Raw genomic sequence first — 21799 nt, forward strand, 5'->3', positions numbered from 1 at the left:
GGAAAAGGCATGAGTCTAGGATATGAATACACTGCTTTGTCAGAAAACAAGTGGCGGGTTAGATTGTAAGTGAAGATGGAAAAAGGAGGAGGGGATTATGAATGACAACTGGATGACATATTCAATGGGATTAATTGTAGCCAATTTTTCTTCATAATTTAGGCTCTCAGTTGTAAGTAACGAACTATGGCCTATCATCTTTTCAGTGTCTCTCCTGCAAAGACAAAGCATAATTTACCCTGGTCTGGGGTGACCTGCCACTCTGTTTTGGCCAGTTGTAGACAGTTTTCAGTAATGCTATTGGCAGGACAGATAAAGAAGAGATTAGGGCATCCAGGTATTGTGTCATTCTAGTAGCCATAAGGTACTTTTTTAACCATACTATTTTTGCTGGACATGAAAATGCAGTCACTTCAGAAATGCTTATATCATGCAGCTATGACAAGGTGCTTGAATACCTGCTCACACCTCTTGGGAATAATAATTTATTTCAAAAGTCTGATTTCCTGAAACAAAGATTTCTCAGACTGAAGTTGTACAGTTTTGGGGCAGTTATTATTATAACTTTGCTGCAGTGATATAGGGCTAATCATATTGACCCCTATGTAGAAGAAATCAGGGTTTTCTCCTTATATTAATTGATTAGTTTCTTTTAACACTGATTTCTGAGACCAAAACTGTGTATAGTCTTTCACATTTCTGGGATTGAAACATAACATATTACTGTGATTATTGCTTCTTCATGTGCTGTTAAACAAAATGTGACCCAGAGGTGGATACATCCATCATATCCCTTTGCTGACTTTTACTCTTCCAGGGTATTGCTAAACCCAGATTACCTGCATCATAGTGGGTTCTACCTCAATGACAGTGCAGTCATTTTGATTATGAGATAATTTAAGGAAATCTTGTTTCACACAGAGCATCATGCATTTTCTGAACACATTGTCATTGACATTAGAATACTGGTAAGTAGAAAACATCAGTTAGAAAGCATAACATTCCTGTACTCCTCCCTTATCAGACCCATTATCGAGTACAATTCTCCCTTCAGCATGTACCTTGCCAAGCACATGCAGCAGCTGGAGATACCACAGAGGTTCCTGACCAGAAAAATCCAGGGTCTCAAACACCTATCCTATACTGATAGACTAAAAGCCATGTCCCTCTACTCAGTCTCTTACAGACTGCTCAGAGGTGACCTGTGTCTGGCATATAAGGCCATCTCAGACCCAGCCTTGATGGAGTTGCTGCATATCCGTAAGTCAAACTCCATTCGTACAACCCACACGCAAGGCCTCAACCTGGTCTGTGACATTAATAGAACTTGTTGGTGGGACAGATTTGTGTCCCAAGGACTCCCCCATCTGTGGAATAGACTCCCTGTCCATGTCAAGCAGAGTATCTCACTAGCCCTCTTTAAGAGGAACCTGGGCGACTGGATGGGAAACAGAAAATACACCCCTGGGATCCCACCCGTGTCTCTGCTGGAGAGGGGAAACAGGTGCTGGCTCTGTGGGAACATGGGCAAAATTCTTGGCTAGGCTTATAAGGGCCTCTGGGCCAATAGCCTAGTATCATCCTATAAACCTATTAAACTATCAAGGATGTTAGCTGGCACAAAATGGAAGACAAGATGATGCAGTACTTTGGAGGTCCTGCTGGTTAGTGATTCTTCAGAAGGGGCTTGATGTTATGTATGTCACAAGCATCTAAATGCATGCTGGAAAAATGATGATTTTTTTTCCTTTCTAGTTTAAAGGTAAACAATGGCATGCATTTGAAGAGGTATGCCATAGGCTGATAATAGGATGACACTGTAAGTTACACCAGCATACTTTAATGAACTGTTCAGTACATAAATGGCATATGCTGTCTGCAGCTAAATGAAACATTTTGTATTTCATCATGTAAATACCAACAGCCTGCAAATGAGACTGATACTTCTGTAAGAAATATTAAAGTGTTGTGTATCAATAACTGAATTAACAGACACACACAAAGCAAGCTTAGAATACTGAACCCTTGTTATATGTAGCTTCACAGTTTGTACTGGCACACATTTCTGCACTGCATGTGATTGAAAAGTTGGTGCTACTGGCACACATTCCTGCACTGCATGTGACTGAAAGGTTGGTGCTAACAGCACATATTCCTGTACTGCATGTGAGTGAAAGGGTGGTGCTACTACTACTGTGTCCCTTATAGGCAGAGCTGCTGTCTGCTGCTACTACAGCTTCCTGACTGTGCTCTGTGCTGCTTAGCTATGCACATATCTTCTCCTGTTCCTACACTGGAAAAATATCATTCAGCATGGCCAGTAATAACCCAACCCACACTCTAAACATCTGTACACTTTGACTAACAAGACAGATGTGTAATGACTGGAATAAGTATAGTTGCAATGCACATTGCTGTGATAAAGTTCATTCTGTATACATTATAGTATTTGTGCAGTGCAGTTGAACATAGCACTACATAGGTTCATAGGTTCACAGGTTCATAGGTAGGTACTAGGCTATCGGCCCAAGGGCCTACGTAAGCCTAGCCAGCAAATTTCTAGAGATTACACCACCCAAGAAAGTTATTTTCCTGTTCCACTGTCCAGTAGAGACACAGAAGTGATCCCCGGGGTGTATTTCCTATTTCCCATCCACTCATCAAGATTTTTCTTGAAGATTGCTAATGAGGAACTTTGCTTGACATAGATGGGTAGCTTGTTCCAGAGTATAGGAAGTCTCTGGGCCAGAAATCTATCCCTCCAGCTTGTCCTGTTTATTGTGGTGACAAGGTTTAGGTCCCTAGAGCATGTAGCTCGGAGGGATTGGGATTTTTTTAGGTGTAGCATGTCCAACAGCTCTGGGTTTGACATAGTTTTATATGTTAGGTGTGTACTAGGCTAATGGCCCTGGGGCCTTTACAAGCCTAGCCATAGGATTACCCTGGTATTGTGCCACCTAATCTTAGTTCCCAGTGCCTCTGTCGAGTAGAGCCACTGGAGGTATCCCCAGGGTGAATTTTATATTTCCTAGCCACTTATCAAGATTACTCTTGAAGAGGGTCAGCGAGGTGCTCTGCTTGACTTGTATGGGAAGCCTATTCCATAGCATGGGCAGTCTCTGGGTTATGAACCCATCCCTCCAGTACATTCTGTTGATTGTGGTAATGAGGTTGAGGTCTCTGGAGCATGTGGTGCAGAGGGATTGGGATTTCTTTAGATTTAGCATTATTAACAGTGCTGGGTCAGACATGACTTTGTAAGTCAAGCAGAGATCACCTCTAAGTAGGCGATATGAGACAGAAAATAGTTGGAGTTTTTTTTGAGTCTGTCCATATAGGACAAGTGTTTAAGGCCTGGGATCCTCTTTGTGAGGTACTTTTGTGGCCTCTCCAGTTGTTGCAGGTGTCTAGTGAGGTACATGCCAAATGGGGCACTGTACTCGATGATTGGCCTAATGAGGGAAAAGTAGAGGGAGACAATGACCTCTTTCTTCCTGGATGCAAAACCCTTAGCAATGAAATGTGGCACATAGAAGGACTTTCTGACCACAGTGGCAATGTGGTGATCAAAAGAGAGGTTGCTGTCAACCTGTGTTCCCAGATCTCTTATAATGCCTTCTGCATTCAGTGGACTACCATCAATGTGGTAATTCATGGGAACTGGGTTTTTCCCAATGGGGATGACGACACATTTTTTTTTTGGCATTGAGCTTAAGGCCATGGTTCTGACACCAGTCGTTGGTCTCAGTGAGGCCATTCTGTAGGATGTCACCATCACTTGGAGTTAATAATAGCTCCTAACTTGCAATTGTCTGCAAACTTTGTCAGCCAGAGTGCCTTCATGTTGGCCTGGACTTCAGAGAAGTAGTTACCAAACAGGAGAGGACCCAGGACCAAACCCTGTGGTACTCCACTTGTGACTAGTCAGCAGTCTGACTTGGAGTCAGCTACTTTCACACTGTGGGTTCTACCTGTGAGCCAGTTTGCAACCCACCTAGTGATATAGGGGTTGATGCCTAGCTTAGTGAGTTTTTCATTGATTCCTGAGTGGGGAATGGTATCAAAGGCCTTGGCCAGATCAAGGTAGGCTGTATGAACCACCTTGCCTTCATCCACAGCTCTGCTGACTGACTCAAAGAAGTTGACCAAGTTGAGCAGGCATGATCTACCTTTCACAAAACCAAACTGTGTGGGATCCAGAGTTTGGCGATTCCCTATATCCTTATTTATTAGGGCCATGATGATGCGTTCCATAGCTTTGCATATCAGACTCATCAGGCTAATGGGGCGATAGTTCCCAGGGTCTGTAGTCACTCCTCCTTTGTGGAGAGGGATGACTGTAGCAGTGTGCCATTCGGTAGGGGCAAAGCCTGAGGTGAGGCTGTGATTGGACAGGGCACACAGAAGAGGTGCCAGTTCACTCTGTAATTCATGTAGAACACAGCCAGGGATATTATCAGGTCCCATAGAAGCTGTATTCTTGGCCTTGGACAGTGCTGTTTTAACCTGTGTGGCAGTAATACCGGGTGCCTGGAAATCTGCTGGTATTGTGATTGGTCCTTTGGTGGGGGAGAAAAGGATAAAGTTGGCACTGAATCTGTCAGCCAATATATTGGCAATATCTGTTGGCTCGGTATAGGAGGTACCATTGTGCAGTAGCGCAGAGCAAATCTGGGTATTGCCGTGGAGATTCTTTGCATAACTATAGAAGGTGTTGTGGTTGTCTTTACTATCTAATGCAATTCTGTTTTCATAGCTAGCTTTAGAGGATTTGATGAGGGATCTCAACTATTTGTTGAGGCTGATAAGGGAGATTTTCCAGTCTTGGGACTTCACCTTATTCTGCATCAGTTTCCTCCTTCTGTTGTACAGTTTGTTTATGGCCGGGGACCACCAGATTGGCTTCCTTTGTTTTGAAGGAGAGTATCTTGGTTCTATTGGGTATGGTGAGGTCCATGCATTTGTGTATGTGTTCGTATAGTTCTATTGGGTATGGCGAGATCCATGCATTTGTCTATGTGTTCATACAATGCACTGGTGTATGATTCGGTGGTCATGCAACTATTGTCCATTTTCATGGGTGCTGTGAAGTTAGACATCTCTGTTTTTAGGAACCCAAAGTTAACTTTGGAGAAGTTTATCATAGCGGTTACCTTTGTGGGGAGGGGGTGTGAGGGATGTGGATTTCCAAGGTCATTAGTTTGTGGTTGGAACTAACCAGGGAGGAGCTGACTATTGGTGCAGAGCAATGGTCACCCATGTTAGTAATGATAAAGTCAAGGATGTTGCTACCTCTAGTGGGGGGTAAGAATGAGCTGGTCCAGGGCATTGGAATTAATGAACTCCAGGAAATGTTGGTCAATTGTATTGGTACATGAGTAGTTTTCCCAGTTAATGGAGGGGTAGTTGAAGTTGCCTAGTATGAGAGTGTTAGGTTGGACCCTAATATTCACCAGGGTGCTTAGGAATGTGGACTGCGAGTCCTGGGACATGGTTGGGGACCTATAGCAGGCTACAACCTGAATTGCTGTCTTCCCCAGTGTTAGCTGCACCTGAAGTATCTCTGATGCATTATGTTGGGCTACCAGTCTGGAGGTATGCACATCCTTTATGAATATGGAAATACCACTGCCTTTGGAGCTTCGGTCCAAGTTCTGGGGCCGAAAGGTGTGGAATGAGTTAGAGCCTGGTAGTGTAGGGGTGCTTTCTGCTGCCTTGAACCAGGTTTGTGTTACAGCATAAATGTCAATGTTCTCCTTTTTAAGGAGTGCTTTGACCGAGTGCATTTTGAGATTTAGACTTCTAGTGTTGAGCAGCATGACCCCCATATTGCATTTGTTTGTAGCTGTTACAGTGGTAATTTGGTCTTTTGAACACCATCTAAAAAAAGGCACTATAGGGGTGGCAAGAGGCTTGACCAGTATCCGGAAGCCCAGGGGTGACAGATGCATACTATCTCTGGCAACGCATCGATGTCTGTCAGTCATGTAATCCCAGGCAGACAGATATTGGATCCGCTTAGAATGACACCAGAAACTTAGCCAATTGTTGAACTCAATCATTTTCTGATTGTGCTGTGGTAGCATTCTGGGTGATGGTAGGATGCTGCTCAGGGCTAGGGTCATACCCGCCTGGGCTACATAATCCGAGAGCCCCTCCATGTCTCTTTTCATGTAGTCCAGGGAGGTACATCTCAGGTCATTCACACCCACATGTACATTGGCTGAGTCATATTTGTACCTGCTGTTGAGGGACCTGAGTGCTTACGTTATGTGGTGGATCCTGGCACCTGACAGGCATTTGACTGTTACTTTCTCCTTATTCAGCCTAGTGAGTGGGACATCAGTATGCCTCACTATTGAGTCACCTATGACTAGAGTGTTGGGCATGCTGTTTTGCCTTAGGGACTTTGGTTGAGTAGCACACTGTTTAGGAGAGTTATGTGTCTCATGATTAGTGTTGTGCTGTGGTGGCCGAGTGCATTTCTTCTTTGGAGGTCTTTTCTGTTTGGGTAGATTTTTATTGAGAGCCTCCATGAAGGTGGGTGTGTGGTTTGTGTTTTTATGTGAAGGCAGTGCTGGTGTTTGTTCTGGAGGGCTATGTGTTCCATATGGTGTGGTACAAGTGTTGACCTTCTCCTCTTGACCAGCTATTCCAGTCTTGGCTGGAGAGTGTGTGGCTTCCAATTTGGATATATAAGTGCATCTCTCGCAAGTCTGAGTGTTGGGAAGTAAGAGGAGGGGATTGTCGGTGTACATGAGGCAGTTGCTACATTGTCTCAGGATGCTCAAGTTCGCCAGGCTAATAGGAGAAAGCACAGGGAACTGACCTTTAGACATGCCTGGAGGGGTGGGTATTAATAATAAGCACTCAACCTGTTTCATTGTATAATGTTTAGTGCTGGTAGCACACGGTAGCACTTTTGTGTGCTACAAGAAGTCTGGTAAAGTACTAGATGAATAAGCTAGTAAAAGTGCAGGAGAGGAGAGAATTAGTAGATCTAAGGGAAATTTGGAAGAGAAGACTTTGGCAGCACTCAGAAGCTTACAAACAGTCCTGGATACAGCAAAGCTGTATTTGGACTAGACTATTTACAGGAAAGGCAGGAAAAGAGCAAATGCAGGCTTTTACACCAGAAAGTTGAAAGAGATTGAAAAACTGCCCAAATGACCAATAAACTACAATTTCTGTGCCAGAAACCACTAGTGCTTACCACTCCCACTGACAAGCTAGAAGGCTTCCCTCCAACACAGAAAAGCTTGGGGGCTCAGAAGCTTACAAACTGTCCTGGATACAGCAAATCTGTATCTGGACTGGACTAGTTAAAAAAAGGTGGGAAACAAGCACAAATGTGGGCTTTTAAACCAGAAAGTTTAAAGAGATGGAAACAACTGTCCAAACAGCCAATAAACCACAATTTCTGAACCAGAAACCACTCTTCTTGTGGTAGAAAGGCTACTTAGTGCTTAGCACTCCCACTGACAAACTAGAAGGCTTCCCTTCAACACAGAAAGGCGTGGGGGCTCAGAAGCTTACAAACAGTCCTGGATATAGCAAATCTGTATCTGGACTAGACTAGTTACAGTAAATGGGAGAAACAAGGTCAAATGTGGGCTTTTAAACCAGAAAAGTTGAGAGAGCTGGAAAAACTGCCCAAATGGCCAATAACTACAATTTCTGGGCCAGAAACCACTCCTTTTGTGGTAGATAGGCTACCTAGTGCTTACTGCTCCCAATGATAAGCTAGAAGGCTTCCCTCCAAAACAGAAAGGCTTGGGGGCTCAGAAGCTTACAAACAGTCCTGGATACAGTAAATCTGTATCTGGACTAGACTAGTTACAGGAAAGGCAGAAAACAAGCTTATAATTTTTTTTTACAGAAAGGCAGCTAAAACAGCACTAAAAACAATTCAAGTGCAGTGCATGCTAGCACACTTGAGTATGTAGCAATATTAGAGCAAATACAGTTTAAATAAATGCAGTTTATTTAAACTGTATTCTGAATTGAATTTGTTTTCTGTCTTATTCAACTCTGAACAGTTAAAAAGTACAAAAATATACTTTTCAGCTGAGAAGCACTCTCAATGAGAACACAGAGAAATTTTAGCTAATTTTTTTTAAAGTGGAAAGGGAGAAAGCAGGAATAGAAGATAGTTCAAATTTAAGAAACTAAGTGTTTTGACCATCTCAAATGTTCTCTCTGTATTAGGTAGAATGAGCTAATGACACTAGACTGGCAGGAGTGTCCCAGATCAAATTTATAGTATGGGCGAGCAACTGCAAAGCCACCTATTACAGCTACTAGCTGTAGCCACTAAATGAAAGTTTTAAACAGATAAAGGAGCAAGGAGACTCTAGAGGATGCTTTTAACTGCAAACACGTCAGTTATATGATACCTGGCTAGTACACAGAAACCTCACAAAAATGCACAGATAGAGCACTCACAAACAGAAAAGACAACTCTCAGTATGAAAAAGCAGTTTACAGTTAAGTAATTCAGTAAAAATGTATCTAGAGTAATAAAACAGTATCTAGCAATGAAAAATGCAGTTAAGACAGCATAAAACAGTACATTAATGCACTGAAACAGTAAAAAAAGCTTTATAACAGTGCAACATGCAGTAGATTAGCTGTCTAGCACAATTATATGTGTTAAAGAAGTGCAATTTAATGAAATAAATATAAGAAATAACTTAATCTGTAATTTGATAGCACAGAGTGACAATGCCCATGCATGAAAACAGAACATGCAGTTCATAGGTTCATAGGATATTTCACAGTTTAAATGACCCTAGAGAAGTCTACACACTACAGTTCAAAAAACTTGTAAACAAATTAGCTGCCTCAGTTAAGGACAGCCACGTTACATTTCACAGGGATTAAATTTCTTAATACTCATTCAGTAATCAAAGAATGTTTTTAAAGGTAGTCAACTTATTGTTTTGTTTAGCATGCAGGTGAATCTATTCCTTAGGAAATAATTGTTGTTTGTTTTTCATACAAATCAGTGATTAATACTCTGAAAGTTAAAGCACTTAGCTCCTTGAAGATGCATTCACTTTTAACTGCATTTATAATTGTTGAGTTCTGAATTATATTTTAGTGCAAACAGTAGTACAGGAACAGATTTTCGAAGTTTAGTACAACACATGTCCTGACTTACTTATGTCATGCAAATACTGTAGGATACATTAGTCACCTGCCAAGAAGTCTTAGTATAGTAAATGCAATAAGTACATGAGCGACTAGCTGTGTTCTACCCCAGATGACAGATATAAACTGATAAAAAAATAAAGTATCTTTGATTGTCTGTTGTTGTATTATGTTTTGTTTAGATGTGTATAAATGTAATGTTTTATTTTTTCTAGGTTGTTTTGTCCTGGAGCAAACAACTAGCTCTTCCATCTGAAACTGTTTCACTGACCATCACAGTAAATGAACCAAATTCAAAAGTTGGGCTGCTAATTGCAGACAGCAGTGCATTACTTTTGAAGAATGATTTCAATGCTGCAAATGTAAGTATTATGATAGTATTTCAGATGAATGTAAACAAAAAAGTATATATAGCTTTGAAGCAGACAATTGTCATCATAGCTATTTTGTTCTTGACATATTAAACCCTCATGCAGTTCTCCTTGAGTTTTAAAAAAACTTTTCAGTACACAGCTTAAGAAAAAAATACACATATCTAAAACTGCTTGGCCTATTCACATAAAGAGATTTTACTATAGGTGATATTTTCCCCCATAGTCCTCTGTAAACTATTTCTTTCTGTTTAATTGACATAAAATGCAAATAAGTTCGTTATTAAGTTAAAACATTAAATAGAGTTAACTTTACCGAAACTGCTGCTGACGTACAGTTGGTTTATTATTTTCTTTTTTTAACCACCCTACTATGATAACATGCATGCAGGAGCCCATGGAGGTTCAATAGAAAATGTTTGATTTGATGCCTCAAGAGCATAAGAACTAAAACAGCAGAGACTGCATCTGCTGTAGAATTAAAACGTGATTGGAGAACCCTGATGTTAAAATGGAGAAATTGGTTTAATTTCAGGAGTGAACTGAAGCATTATCTCCACTACAAAATATGCTAGCAAGGCTGCTTTCTGAATAAGAAGTTACATTAATTAATTGGTAAATAAAAGTGTAGAGGGGTCAAATTAGTTAGCTTTGTAGCCCAAATAAAAGAAAATGAAATATAGATTTTTTAATAGCCTAAATAAAAAAATACATTACAGTCCTCTTATGTCATGCATTTATATACTAGATAAAAGTTTTATATGGCCAATTTCTATAAATCAGTTCCCACTGACACTGGTGTTAAAAACTTCAGTAGAGTAGGCAGCCATGTATAGTAACTAAGTAACACTACAATGTGTTTGCTAATAGCAGACTGGACTGCAATTAACATGGTTTGCAGTTTAGATCAGGGGTGTCTAACCTTTTGGCTTGCCAGGACTGCAGTGAGTGAACAGAAATTGTCTTGGGGCCCACATATAAAATATATCATATAGTTAACTCTTTTGCTGCCACGGGTGACCAAAGTCGACCTACTGGCTGTACTGTAGGTGCATTCGAACAATGAATAAATGTAATAAATGCCTAATATTTGCCTTAAAATTCTAATTCTTAATCTAACAGTTAACTCTAATACCTTAGTTAATATTTTTTTTTAACAAATAAACAGGTACGGAACCCTTCCATTTTTATGAGATCATACCTCTTGATTTTGCGTTTATTTTTAAAGATGTTTTATGGCACATAGGGAAGAAGCTCTGACTGAAACACAGACAGCCTAGTTAGATTATCAGCCCAGGTGCTGGAGGTGCCAATGATGTGGGAAGAGGAATAATGAGGTAAGAGGCTGCTCACTTTTTGGAGGGAGGAGGGAGCAGAATGTGAGAACATGTTCAAGGGCACACCCAGGACACAAGACCTGGTGGTGACGCTATAGCTATGATAACAGTCACCAATCAAGTTACTAGATGGCTGGGCACATACCTCTCAACCTGTTAGAGCAAGAAATCTGGACAGAGGCACAAATAATGGGGGGGGGGCAAAGGCCTAAAAATAAGGACACCTTTTAAATATTGCTCTTACAAATTTAGAAAGTTGATAGAGTTTTGGGTTAGCATTTTTCTGAAGGATATGAAGTCTGAAACTCAAATGTGTGCCATTATTTTTTGACTTCAGACCTCAACGATTTGCCAGTGATTTTCCAGAAACGTACAATTTTATGAGAAAGAGACCATAAATGTGAGGTAAAAATCTGGACATCCTGAGAAAATCTATACAGTTGAGAGGTATGGGCATAATACAGGGCATATCATTATATGAGGAGGTGGCTCCCCATGGCACCCCTGTGCAACCACCATGTGATGTATAGCATTCGAGTATACTGGGGGGTGAGTAGAGACACAAAGAAAAAACTCAGCTGGACAGTTATTGCACTTGTGCATGCCCTGTCCACTGTTTGAACTTGGATGTTACTAGGCCCTTGGGCTTCTCATTTGGAAGGACACACTCATTGCAGAGGAGACAAATCCAAGTTAAGCTTCCAGCAATGTGGGCGTCATTAAGTATGTTAGAGGTATGGGAAATGCTGATATCTAAAGTCAGCAGTAGAGGCCCAAAAAGTATCTAGATATAACAAAGATTTTTCATATTGCCATTCTTTGCAATCATGATGTCTGCTCTAAGATGCAGATTTGTTAGATAGCATGAAGACCAGAGTGATCAGTAAAACTCAAACGATCTGCATTGGTATTTATTTGTTTGAGCATAGTAAAGGGTCAGTGCCATTATCACAAGAATATGAAATGGAATCAATTATCTTTAAACCTCCAAATGCTAACTGCTTTCTGTTTGGACATTTCTACTTCCTGTATATAAATGGCTATATTTCCAAAAAGTTGACTATAGTCCCAAAACATTTTCAAGGCATAGTGCTGGAATAGTTCCCTATATAAAAAAGTCTGTGCCCACAGTTCCAAAGGCAAAGGAAAATAGCATCTTGAATTTTAATTATAAAACAAAATTAAATGACAAATTGTATACTACAGTATTCACTTCTGTACAGAAATCCATCTTTTTAGGCCCAGTGTTACAACAGCACAAGGTATTCATGTCATTGGTAAGATTTTTTTTTAACTGCATGCTTTACAGAGGTAGTCTATAAATGTCTTATTACCATACCAGCCTAGATATTACGCTGCCTACAAATGTCAATATCCCTACATCACTTTTCCTGCTATCATAATAAATTTATCAGGACAAACAAGAGAATATTCAGCTTTATACAGCCCACTGCATGAGCTAACAATATAGAAAAACAGGCTGCATATTCTCAGATATATAAATGTCTTCCTAAACAAGTAAAATATCTGTATTGTATGCATTTAAAATAATAAAAATCATATAGTCTGAGGAACAGCTATTATTTTAGATATGATTTCAGAAGACACCCTAATGATAGGATTCTAAGATATACTTAGTTGTCCGCCTGAAAATTATGAAATGAATATAAATAAACAGTAACCGATGTGTATGTAGTAATATTAACGGCATCTAGTCATACAGCACCAAATTTCTGACTCTCTTGAAATTTTCTAACAAATTTCACAGAAAAAATTGCCAGAACTCACACTCCAGAATGTACTTTCTGTTAGTGATTTCAAATACAACGACACAGCTATAATTCTATCGTTATGTAGTGTGAGTCACTGCTTGAGTCAAAATTTAGCAGGAAGAGCAAGCATAAATCCACCAACATAAAACTTCCTTAAGAAAAATAAGCATGCTTTTTTTTTACTTCTGAAGCAATATCATCATAAAATAGATATATTCTGATGTACTGCATTCCTCTGAGCAAAAGTCATACCATCAGCCATAATGGAAACTGTTTATAATGCGGCAACTGGACTTTAACTAAGCATGCCAAATAATCCATACATCAATCAATTTGATTTATTAGCAAAATTTTCAGGGAATTCTAACATGATCTGACAAAAAATACAGCCTTCTACACTTAAAGTCTTAGTCAACTGATTGCCACCCATTTGTTCCCCATTATTTGTGAGCTCGGAGGAGATACCAGACATTCTTCGAAAATCTGTACAGTTGACAGGGACGTTAATTCAGTACAACACACTCTCTCTATCTCTCTCTCTCTCTCACACACACACACACACACACACACACACACACACACACACACACACACACACACACACTTCTACTTTCACGCACACAAACATTTTGCTTTCATGCATGCACTCATTCACTCCGCACTTAGCTATTAATACAGTTAGGTGCTGTCCCTTTCAAAGGCAATGACGGCAAATCCATAGGTTGGACACGTCTGGTTTAGATGCATCAAAAGAGAAAGGATAACTGAAGAAGTTAAGAATACATTTGAAAAAATATGCATCGGTTCTTTTTCCATACTTTTTATAATAGGTTTTAAAACAAGAATGGAAAGAAGATGTCAGAAAGGGGACAACCTCATATTCTTGTTACAGTAAACTTGGCAAATCTCTTGGTATCAGGATTAATCGTTAATCAAGCTATAAGTCTGCAGGTGTACAAAGTTATATAAAATGGCTAAGAATAAGGCAGTACCCAGCACTTTGTTCATTTCTGCTTTACCAACTGAATCAGGTGTTTCTTGAATTGGAAAGTATGCCCTGAAGCTGTAATCATGGCCCTTATCAATCACATTTATCATATACAAAGAGCTATCAGTTACTTCAGATCACTGTAGAGTCATACATTTTAGTGAAAAACTAGCAAAATACTTCAGTGATACCATTTGTTTGATATAAACTTTTTATATGTGATATAACATTTTTGAGTTTATCTATTGTTGATCTTGGCCACTGAAGCAGAGGGTATAATGGACTGTTCAGAAAAATATTCCCACAAATTTGGCTACTGGTTAAGATAGCGGACTACACAGACACATATCTAAACACTTTCCTTTGTTATTTATTGAGACTTGACTATCTTCAGCATATTTCATAAACTATTCTGTTTGCAACTGATGTATTTCTTTTTCAAAACAGATATAATTACATTTTTATTTTTATTGTAACAATTAGCTTTGTTTATTAGTAACCCATGAATATTTGTTTTTTAAAGTTGCTCTTTTACATTACAAGATGTGTCCGTTATTAGCATCAACTTATTAACATTACACCATTCTAGTAGGAATTTCTTTAAAATAATTGATATGATTTCTTGAGCCAGCATAATGTCAGGGTTTAGTTTCTAAGAAATGGGTCTGCTCTATATTTTAGTTAAGTCAATTTTTGAAGTAACAACAGAGTGATACGAGGAGTATCAGGGTTATATTATCAAATCATATCAAATCATTAACCTCATTTAAGAATCACATTAACAACAGACAGAAGACTATGCAGGACCACATTATGTGGTAATGAGGAATGAATGTAGTATATTTTCTATATGTTTAAAGCCTTTTGTCCCAGTCCCCTTCAATAAACACATCACACCGAATGGCGTTTGATGACCTTTACTAAACTTCCATAAACATAACTTTGTTAACCAATATTTATTAATAACAGCTGAGACGTAGTATATCCAATTATAATCACAGTGTAAACATCCATGTAATGTTAATCAGGACAGCGTGACCTCAGTCATCCTGACCCAGTAAGCAGCGTCCATACCTCCACTCACTTACTTTACTTATGAAGCAGCATCCCACCACTCACTTCATTTACCATTAATTGAATTACACATCCATCAAATAAGCAGAATCCTTACCTCAGCTCGCTTATTTTACTTATGAAGCAGTGCCCCATCACTCACTTCATTTACCACTTATTGAATTAAACAAACCAACCAATAGGCAGCATCCTTACCTCTGCTCGCTTATTTTATTTATCAAGCAGCCTCCAACCACTCACTTTCCTTTCCCAAGTCATTGAAATGACATCCAACACCTGAGGAAAAACAAGAGAGCAAGCCTGTCCTTCTTCTATGCCACAACTGAATTGACAAAATAACCACAATTCCCACTATTCCACCAAAAAGGGGCGGGTTGCAAGTTCACACCAAAATGTGATTCCCTACCTAGTTACACTAGCAAAAACCACTTAAGCTCCTCCCGACTCTTACCTCATTTCTTCCAAATCTTCCCTCATTCCCATTTATCCCTTTCATCCCCCCTACCCTCTTAACTCCCACTAATGTATTTATCTAACCCCCTACTGAAGATGTCCCTGGACAAATTGGTTTGTTACCAAACCTAGTAGAAAGCACTATGAGGAAATAAAGCTGCAGTTGATAGTTCGTTGATTTAATGGTGCAACAACTGGAACATAAACGCTTGAAACACTCCACAATACGTTTTCGTTTACACTTCACTTCATCAGACAACATAAAGCCCTCAAGCTCATGCCCTTATATATTAACATCACTAATTGACAATCATACACTTAAGAACAATTAATTAGTTCAAACAAACACTAAGAGCTAAACAGCTTACTAGACCTAATACTGAACTGAGATTTAAACTTATTTTAGGAAATCGAATTATGGGGGAAACATCTAAAAGAGTAGTGGATGACTCAGGAAGGGAAAACAACTTTATTATGGATTATTGTGGACAGGCAATCCATATTAGAAAGATTCTAGAAGAAGAATGGGTGAAATTTGGGGAATTATCAGATCTTAGTCTTAGTCACCTATTTAAGGAACCATTGAGATGTACTTACCATAGAGGTAGAAATTTAAAATCTATTTTAGAAGGTCAAAAAGGACAGAAAAGGATCAAGAGAACTAAAGTAGGTACTTTTAAATGTGGTAAGTGTTCACAGTGTATGTATATTAGTGCTAACAACACCATTTACATTAAAAGTAGGGACATTTTAATAGAGAGTAAGTATTTTGCCAATTGTGATACAAATGGTATCATTTATTTAGCTCTATGTAAAGTATGTGAAGCATTTTATATTGGAAAATCTGAAAGGAAATTAAAAAGAAGGATTTAGGTTCATAGGTTCATAGGTTCATACTAGGCTATCTGCCCGAGGGCATTTATAAGCCTAGCCCATAGTTTTGTGGCTTACGCCACCCCTTTAGTTTGGAGAAACTATGCCCATTATTTTGCTGTGCCTCTGTCGAGCAGTGACACTGAGGTAACCCCTGGGGTATATCTGCGATCTCCCATCCATTGGTCAAGATTCCTCTTGAACAAGGCCAGCGAGGTGCTCTGCCTCACATAAACCGGGATTTTGTTCCACAGCATAGGGAGTCTTTGGGTGATGAATCTATCCCTCCAGCACATCCTATTAATAACCGTGTCGAGGTTTAAGTCTCCCGCCCTTGTGGCTCTGAGGGATCTAGATTTTTTGAGATGAAGCATGTTCATCAAATCTGGGTTTGACATGGCCTTGTATGTCAGGCATAGGTCACCTCTGAGCAAGCGGTAAGCAACTGAATATAACTGGAGTTCTTTCAGTCGGGCAGCATAAGACAGATTTTTGAGACCCTTTATCCTTTTGGTGAGGAACTTTTGTGGCCTCTCCAGCTGCTGCAAGTGTCGGGTCAGATACATTCCGAATGGGGCATTGTACTCGATCATTGGTCTGATGAGTGATGAGTATAGGGAGACTATGACTTCCCTTGATCTAGATGTGAATCCCTTCATGATAAGGTGGGCAATGTAGAAGGTCTTCCTAACTACTTTAGCAATATGAGTGTCGAATGAAAGGCTACTGTCAACCTGGGTTCCCAGGTCCCTAATAACTTCTTCTGTGTTCATGGGATTGCCACCTATATGGTAGCTAGGGGTAACTTTATTTTTCCCGAAGGGTATGACTATGCATTTCTTGGCATTTAACTTTAGGCCATGGCTCTGGCACCAGTTATCCGTTTCTGTGAGACCCTTCTGAAGGATATCTGTGTCGGATGTGTTTTCAACTACGGCCCAGTTTGCAGTCATCTGCAAACTTTGTCAGCCATAACCCTCCTGTGTTTGCTTGTACTTCAGAAAAGTAGATGCCAAACAAGAGTGGGCCCAGGACTGAGCCCTGTGGGACACCACTTGTGACAGGCTTTGAGTCTGACATGGCGCCAGCAACTCTGACCCTATGGGTTCTGTCACTCAGCCAGTTTGCAACCCATCTTGTAATGTATGGGTTTACATTTAAGTTGATGAGTTTTTCAATGATACCCGAGTGAGGTATTGTATCAAAAGCCTTCGCCAGGTCTAGGTAGGCTGTATGGACTGCCTTTCCCTCATCAATGGCCTTGGTGACTGTTTCGAAAAAGTCAACCAAGTTTAGAAGGCATGATCTGCCTTTGACAAAGCCAAACTGGGTTGGATCCAAAGTCTGCAAGTTCCCTATGTCTTTATTTATGAGATCCATTATGATCCTCTCCATGGCTTTGCAGATAAGGCTTGTCAAGCTAATGGGATGGTAATTTCCAGGGTCGGTGGAGGCACCGCCTTTGTGGAGTGGGACCACAGTCGCTGTGCGCCACTCCCTAGGTACGTATCCGGAGGTGAGACTAAGATTAAACAGCTGTCCTAACTGTGGGTTTAATTCCTCGTTGAGTTCATGGAGCACACAGCTGGGGACACCATCAGATCCCATGGATGCTGTGTTCTTTGCCTTGGAGAGAGCAGTTCTCACCTGGGCGTTAGAGATGTTTGGGGGGCTACAATCATTTGGTATAGATATCTCTCCTTTAGGGGAGGGGAGAAGTTTGCACTGAACCTGTCAGCCAGTATGTTGGCAATGTCTGTAGGATCAGTAATCTTCACATCATTTTGAACTAATTCTGAGCATATCTGGGAGTTTCCTCCTAGGTTTCTGACATAGCTAAAGAATGCCTTATGGTTGTCTTTAGAGTCCTTAGCTATTTTTTCTCAAAATTAGCTTTGGATGATTTTATGAGAGCTCTTAGCTTTTTACTTATAGTGATCAGCGGTGTCTTACCTTTTAAGGATTTTGCTCTATCTTGTAGTAGCTTTCTCCTTTTGTTGTAGAGTTTGTTTATGGCTGGGGTCCACCAGACTGGATGCTTGCCTTTGGTACAAAGAGTCTTTGTTTTACTTGGGATTGCCTGATCCATGCAGCCCTGCAGGTGCTGGTAGAAGGCATTTGTAAGTGATTCAGCGGTTTGAGTAATGTTAACCGCCGGCTCAGGGGCCTTAAAGGAGACCACACTAGTCTTTAGAAGTGTGAAGTCGGCTTTCGAGAAGTTCTTTACTGTGGTCTTTTCATTTCGGTGGGGCGGGATGAGGACCTCCAGCGAGATTAGTTTGTGATCAGATCTCACCAGTGAGGGGTATACTTCCGGCGTTGAACATTGTGCTCCCATGTTCGTGATGATGCGATCAAGTATGTTTTCTCCTCTTGTGGGGATGGTGACTAGTTGTTCCATGGCATTTGAGTTTATGAATTCCAGGAACTTTTGGGCTAGAGTGTTTGGGCTTGAGTAGTGTTCCCAGTCTATATTAGGGTAGTTGAAGTCACCTAGTATGATGGTGTTCGGAGATACATTTATCCCTCCAGTGTTTTCAGGAAGGCCATATGAGGTTCCTGAGTTTGCGAGGGTGGCCTGTAACATGCTACAAATTGCAGAGCAGTCTTGCCTATGGTTAATTGCACCTGGATGGTTTCCGATGCATCGTGCGATGCCACCAATCTTGAGGTGTGGGTGTCCTTGATGAATATGGATACCCCTCCTCCTTTCTTGGTATTGTCCGGGTTTTGGGGCCGGAACACATGATATGAGGTAAAACCTGATAGTGCTGGGGTGCTCTCAGGAGCCTTGAACCAGGTTTCTGTCACAGCACAGACATCGATGTTCTCCATACTGAGAAGGGCCTCGAGTGCGTGCATCTTGAGGTTGAGACTTCTGGCATTGAGCAGCATTACCCTTAGTTTTTTTTCTTTGTTTTGTTCTAGGGTGGTAGGTTTAGAATTTGAGCCTTGCCTAAAAAAGGCACTATGGGGGTGGCATTTACGAACATTATTATGAAATGAGAACAAATAATTCCAAGAATGCTTTGTATAGACACAAAATGGATTGTCCCTTAGCAGTTTACAATTTTTTTTGTTTTAGAAGTAGTTGAAAAAGATATAAGGGGAGGACAATGGGAAACATCAATTGAATATAAAGAGCTGCTTTGGCAATTACATTTGGAAGCAAATAAACCACCAGGATTAAATTATGTTATTTCCATAACCCCAGTATTAAAAATGAGGGCAGCTAAGCTGTAGATGGTGAAAAAGCTTTTAATATTTATTTGATATTTTAACATCTGTACATTTTAAATCTTAATATTTTAAACTTTAAATATATTAGTAGATTTTGTTGTTGATATTTATATTTGTATTCTCAAATTAATTTCTTGCAATTTTTTTGTAATTAATATTCTGAATATTTTAAATCAATTTGAATACTGAGTGTTTTCAATATTGTATATATTGATTTAGATAGGATGCAATTTTTTAAGAGAAATTGTGATATAATGAATGGAGTCACTTCAATTTTTATGATTTTGTATAGGTAATGCCACTTTTACATATATATATATTTTTTAAAAGCCTAGGTTTTTAAATGTTCAACTTTGACCACCAGATGTCGCTAAAGCATTATGAATTTAAGCATTATGTCAATACTTTTTAGACTAGAATATATATATCTATATTTAAAATGTACAAAGATATATATGTTTTTTAATGATATGAGTATGTGTCAGGAAAATGCATGTTTGTTAGTTATTAATGTATTAAAGATGATGCTATATTTAGATGTAAAGTTCAGTATTAAGTCTAGTAAGCTGTTTAGCTCTTAGTGTTTGTTTGAACTAATTAATTGTTCTTAAGTGTATGATTGTCAATTAGTGATGTTAATATATAAGGGCATGAGCTTGAGGGCTTTATGTTGTCTGATGAAGTGAAGTGTAAACGAAAACGTATTGTGGAGTGTTTCAAGCGTTTATGTTCCAGTTGTTGCACCATTAAATCAACGAACTATCAACTGCAGCTTTATTTCCTCATAGTGCTTTCTACTTAGCTTGGTCATTTTGGGCACTAATTTCCATTTTTCTTGGTTGGTTGTTACCAAACCTCATTTGTCCTGGTCCCCTTCAATAAACACATCACACTGAATGACGTTTGATGACCTTTATTAAACTTCCATAAACATAGCTGTTAACCAATACTTATTAATTACAATTGAAACATTGTATAGCTGATGTTAATCTTTCCCAAGTCATTGAAATGACATCCAACACAAGAGGGGGAACAGAAGAGGGCAAGCCTGTCTGTCTTCTCCACCCACAAGCCTGACCACGCTGCCCCCCCCTTCATACCAACATTTTCAACAAACCTAAAGGTCAAAGCCAAACATCATTCAGTGTACTCCATCCTCACTGCTCCAAACTGAAACCCTGTCATCAATATCCCAAAGCCATATTATAGAGACAGACAGAAAAAAAAAAGCACAAACTCAAAGAAACAATTGCATAAGCAACTGAAATTAAAACCAACAATCTCATTCTAATGCCAATTAACCTTGCCCTTGTAAAACATTTGTACTCATACCCCAGTCATTAACTGCCAAATGAGCCACCAGCACTGTGATGCACAAAGCCATCCAACAAATGAAAACCAATGTTACAAAGCAAAACATCCGATAACCAAAATAGCATTCACTGACCCACACACCACCCTCACAAAGGATTCAAAACATCCATAAATGAAATACCCCGAAAAGGTAACTCAACAGGCCAAACATATTGGGCCAAGTTTGAGCATTCTGGGGAAATGTATAATCTATATATAATATAATCTGTTACTTGATTATTCAATGACCTAGTACCTGAAAACTCACCTATGACGTCCAGCGATGAAGTACTCTGACCACCTCTCCTACCTGAAAGGTGAACCTTGCCATGATACTGTGGTCATGATTACTGTGTTAACTGCTGTGAAAACCCCTAACCCCCTACATGACCTTAAACACCACAAAATTTGCTACTTCCTAATGGCAGTCATGGCTAGCACCCCAGCCACACCTCACAGGGCTAAACTGCACTGTAGGTACAGAAAACTCCATCATATGGATAAGTCCTTCTCAATCAACCCCCCTGTACTGAAAACTTACCTAGCTGCCACTACTTATGGTTACCCCACCAACTTACCCCCTACAACCATCAATGTTCCCCACCTGCCCTCTCACCACCAACCAAAAAGAGTACCCCTAATCCACAGCATTCCTTCAACTCCAAGCCAACAGCTAAACTTGCCCCTATCCCTAACTTAGTCATGGTCCTCTCCATATATTCAGATATCGTGCAAGAAGCCGAACTGCCCAACTAGGGAAAAAAAAACAATATCAAACTATGCTTAGCTTGCTGGTGTGTAAGAAGCTGACACACACCCCTCCCATGTAAAGGAAAACACCCCAAAACCCACCCAGGTGTCGCCAATGGAGCAAATAGCTGTTTCCTCTAACTTCACTACCCCTATCCATAATCTTTCCCATCTATCTGCATCACACCAAGGCTCTTTGACCTTCACAAATTTATTTTGCCCTCCATTTCATTGACCGCAACCTCACATTGTAGCCACTACCCTCTCAAAACTGAAACTCGCCATTAATCAAAAGATGTTACCAAAGCGGGGAAACCTCATATAATATCATCTTTACTTAAACCTCACTCCAACGTATATAGATATAGCTATATATATATATATATATATATATATATACCCTTAAACCCAACTGGCAAAATCCTTACTGGCAGG

The 21799-nt window shown here is 39.8% G+C and overlaps 1 protein-coding gene across 2 annotated transcripts in view; it reads left to right on the top strand.

Moving 5' to 3' along the window:
* The window catches only part of LOC122795620 (CD109 antigen-like), a 647366-nt gene that overhangs the window by 239326 nt on the left and 386241 nt on the right, over positions 1-21799 (top strand). For both annotated transcript variants that reach the window (XM_044063888.1, XM_044063895.1), the window contains one exon: positions 9369-9515. In XM_044063888.1, coding sequence (XP_043919823.1) covers positions 9369-9515 — 147 coding nt within the window. The remainder of the gene's footprint in view (positions 1-9368; positions 9516-21799) is intronic.

The sequence above is a fragment of the Protopterus annectens genome, chromosome 1.part0 (genome assembly GCF_019279795.1).
Source record: "Protopterus annectens isolate FY-2018-M chromosome 1.part0, PAN1.0, whole genome shotgun sequence".
Taxonomy (NCBI): Eukaryota; Metazoa; Chordata; order Ceratodontiformes; family Protopteridae; genus Protopterus; species Protopterus annectens.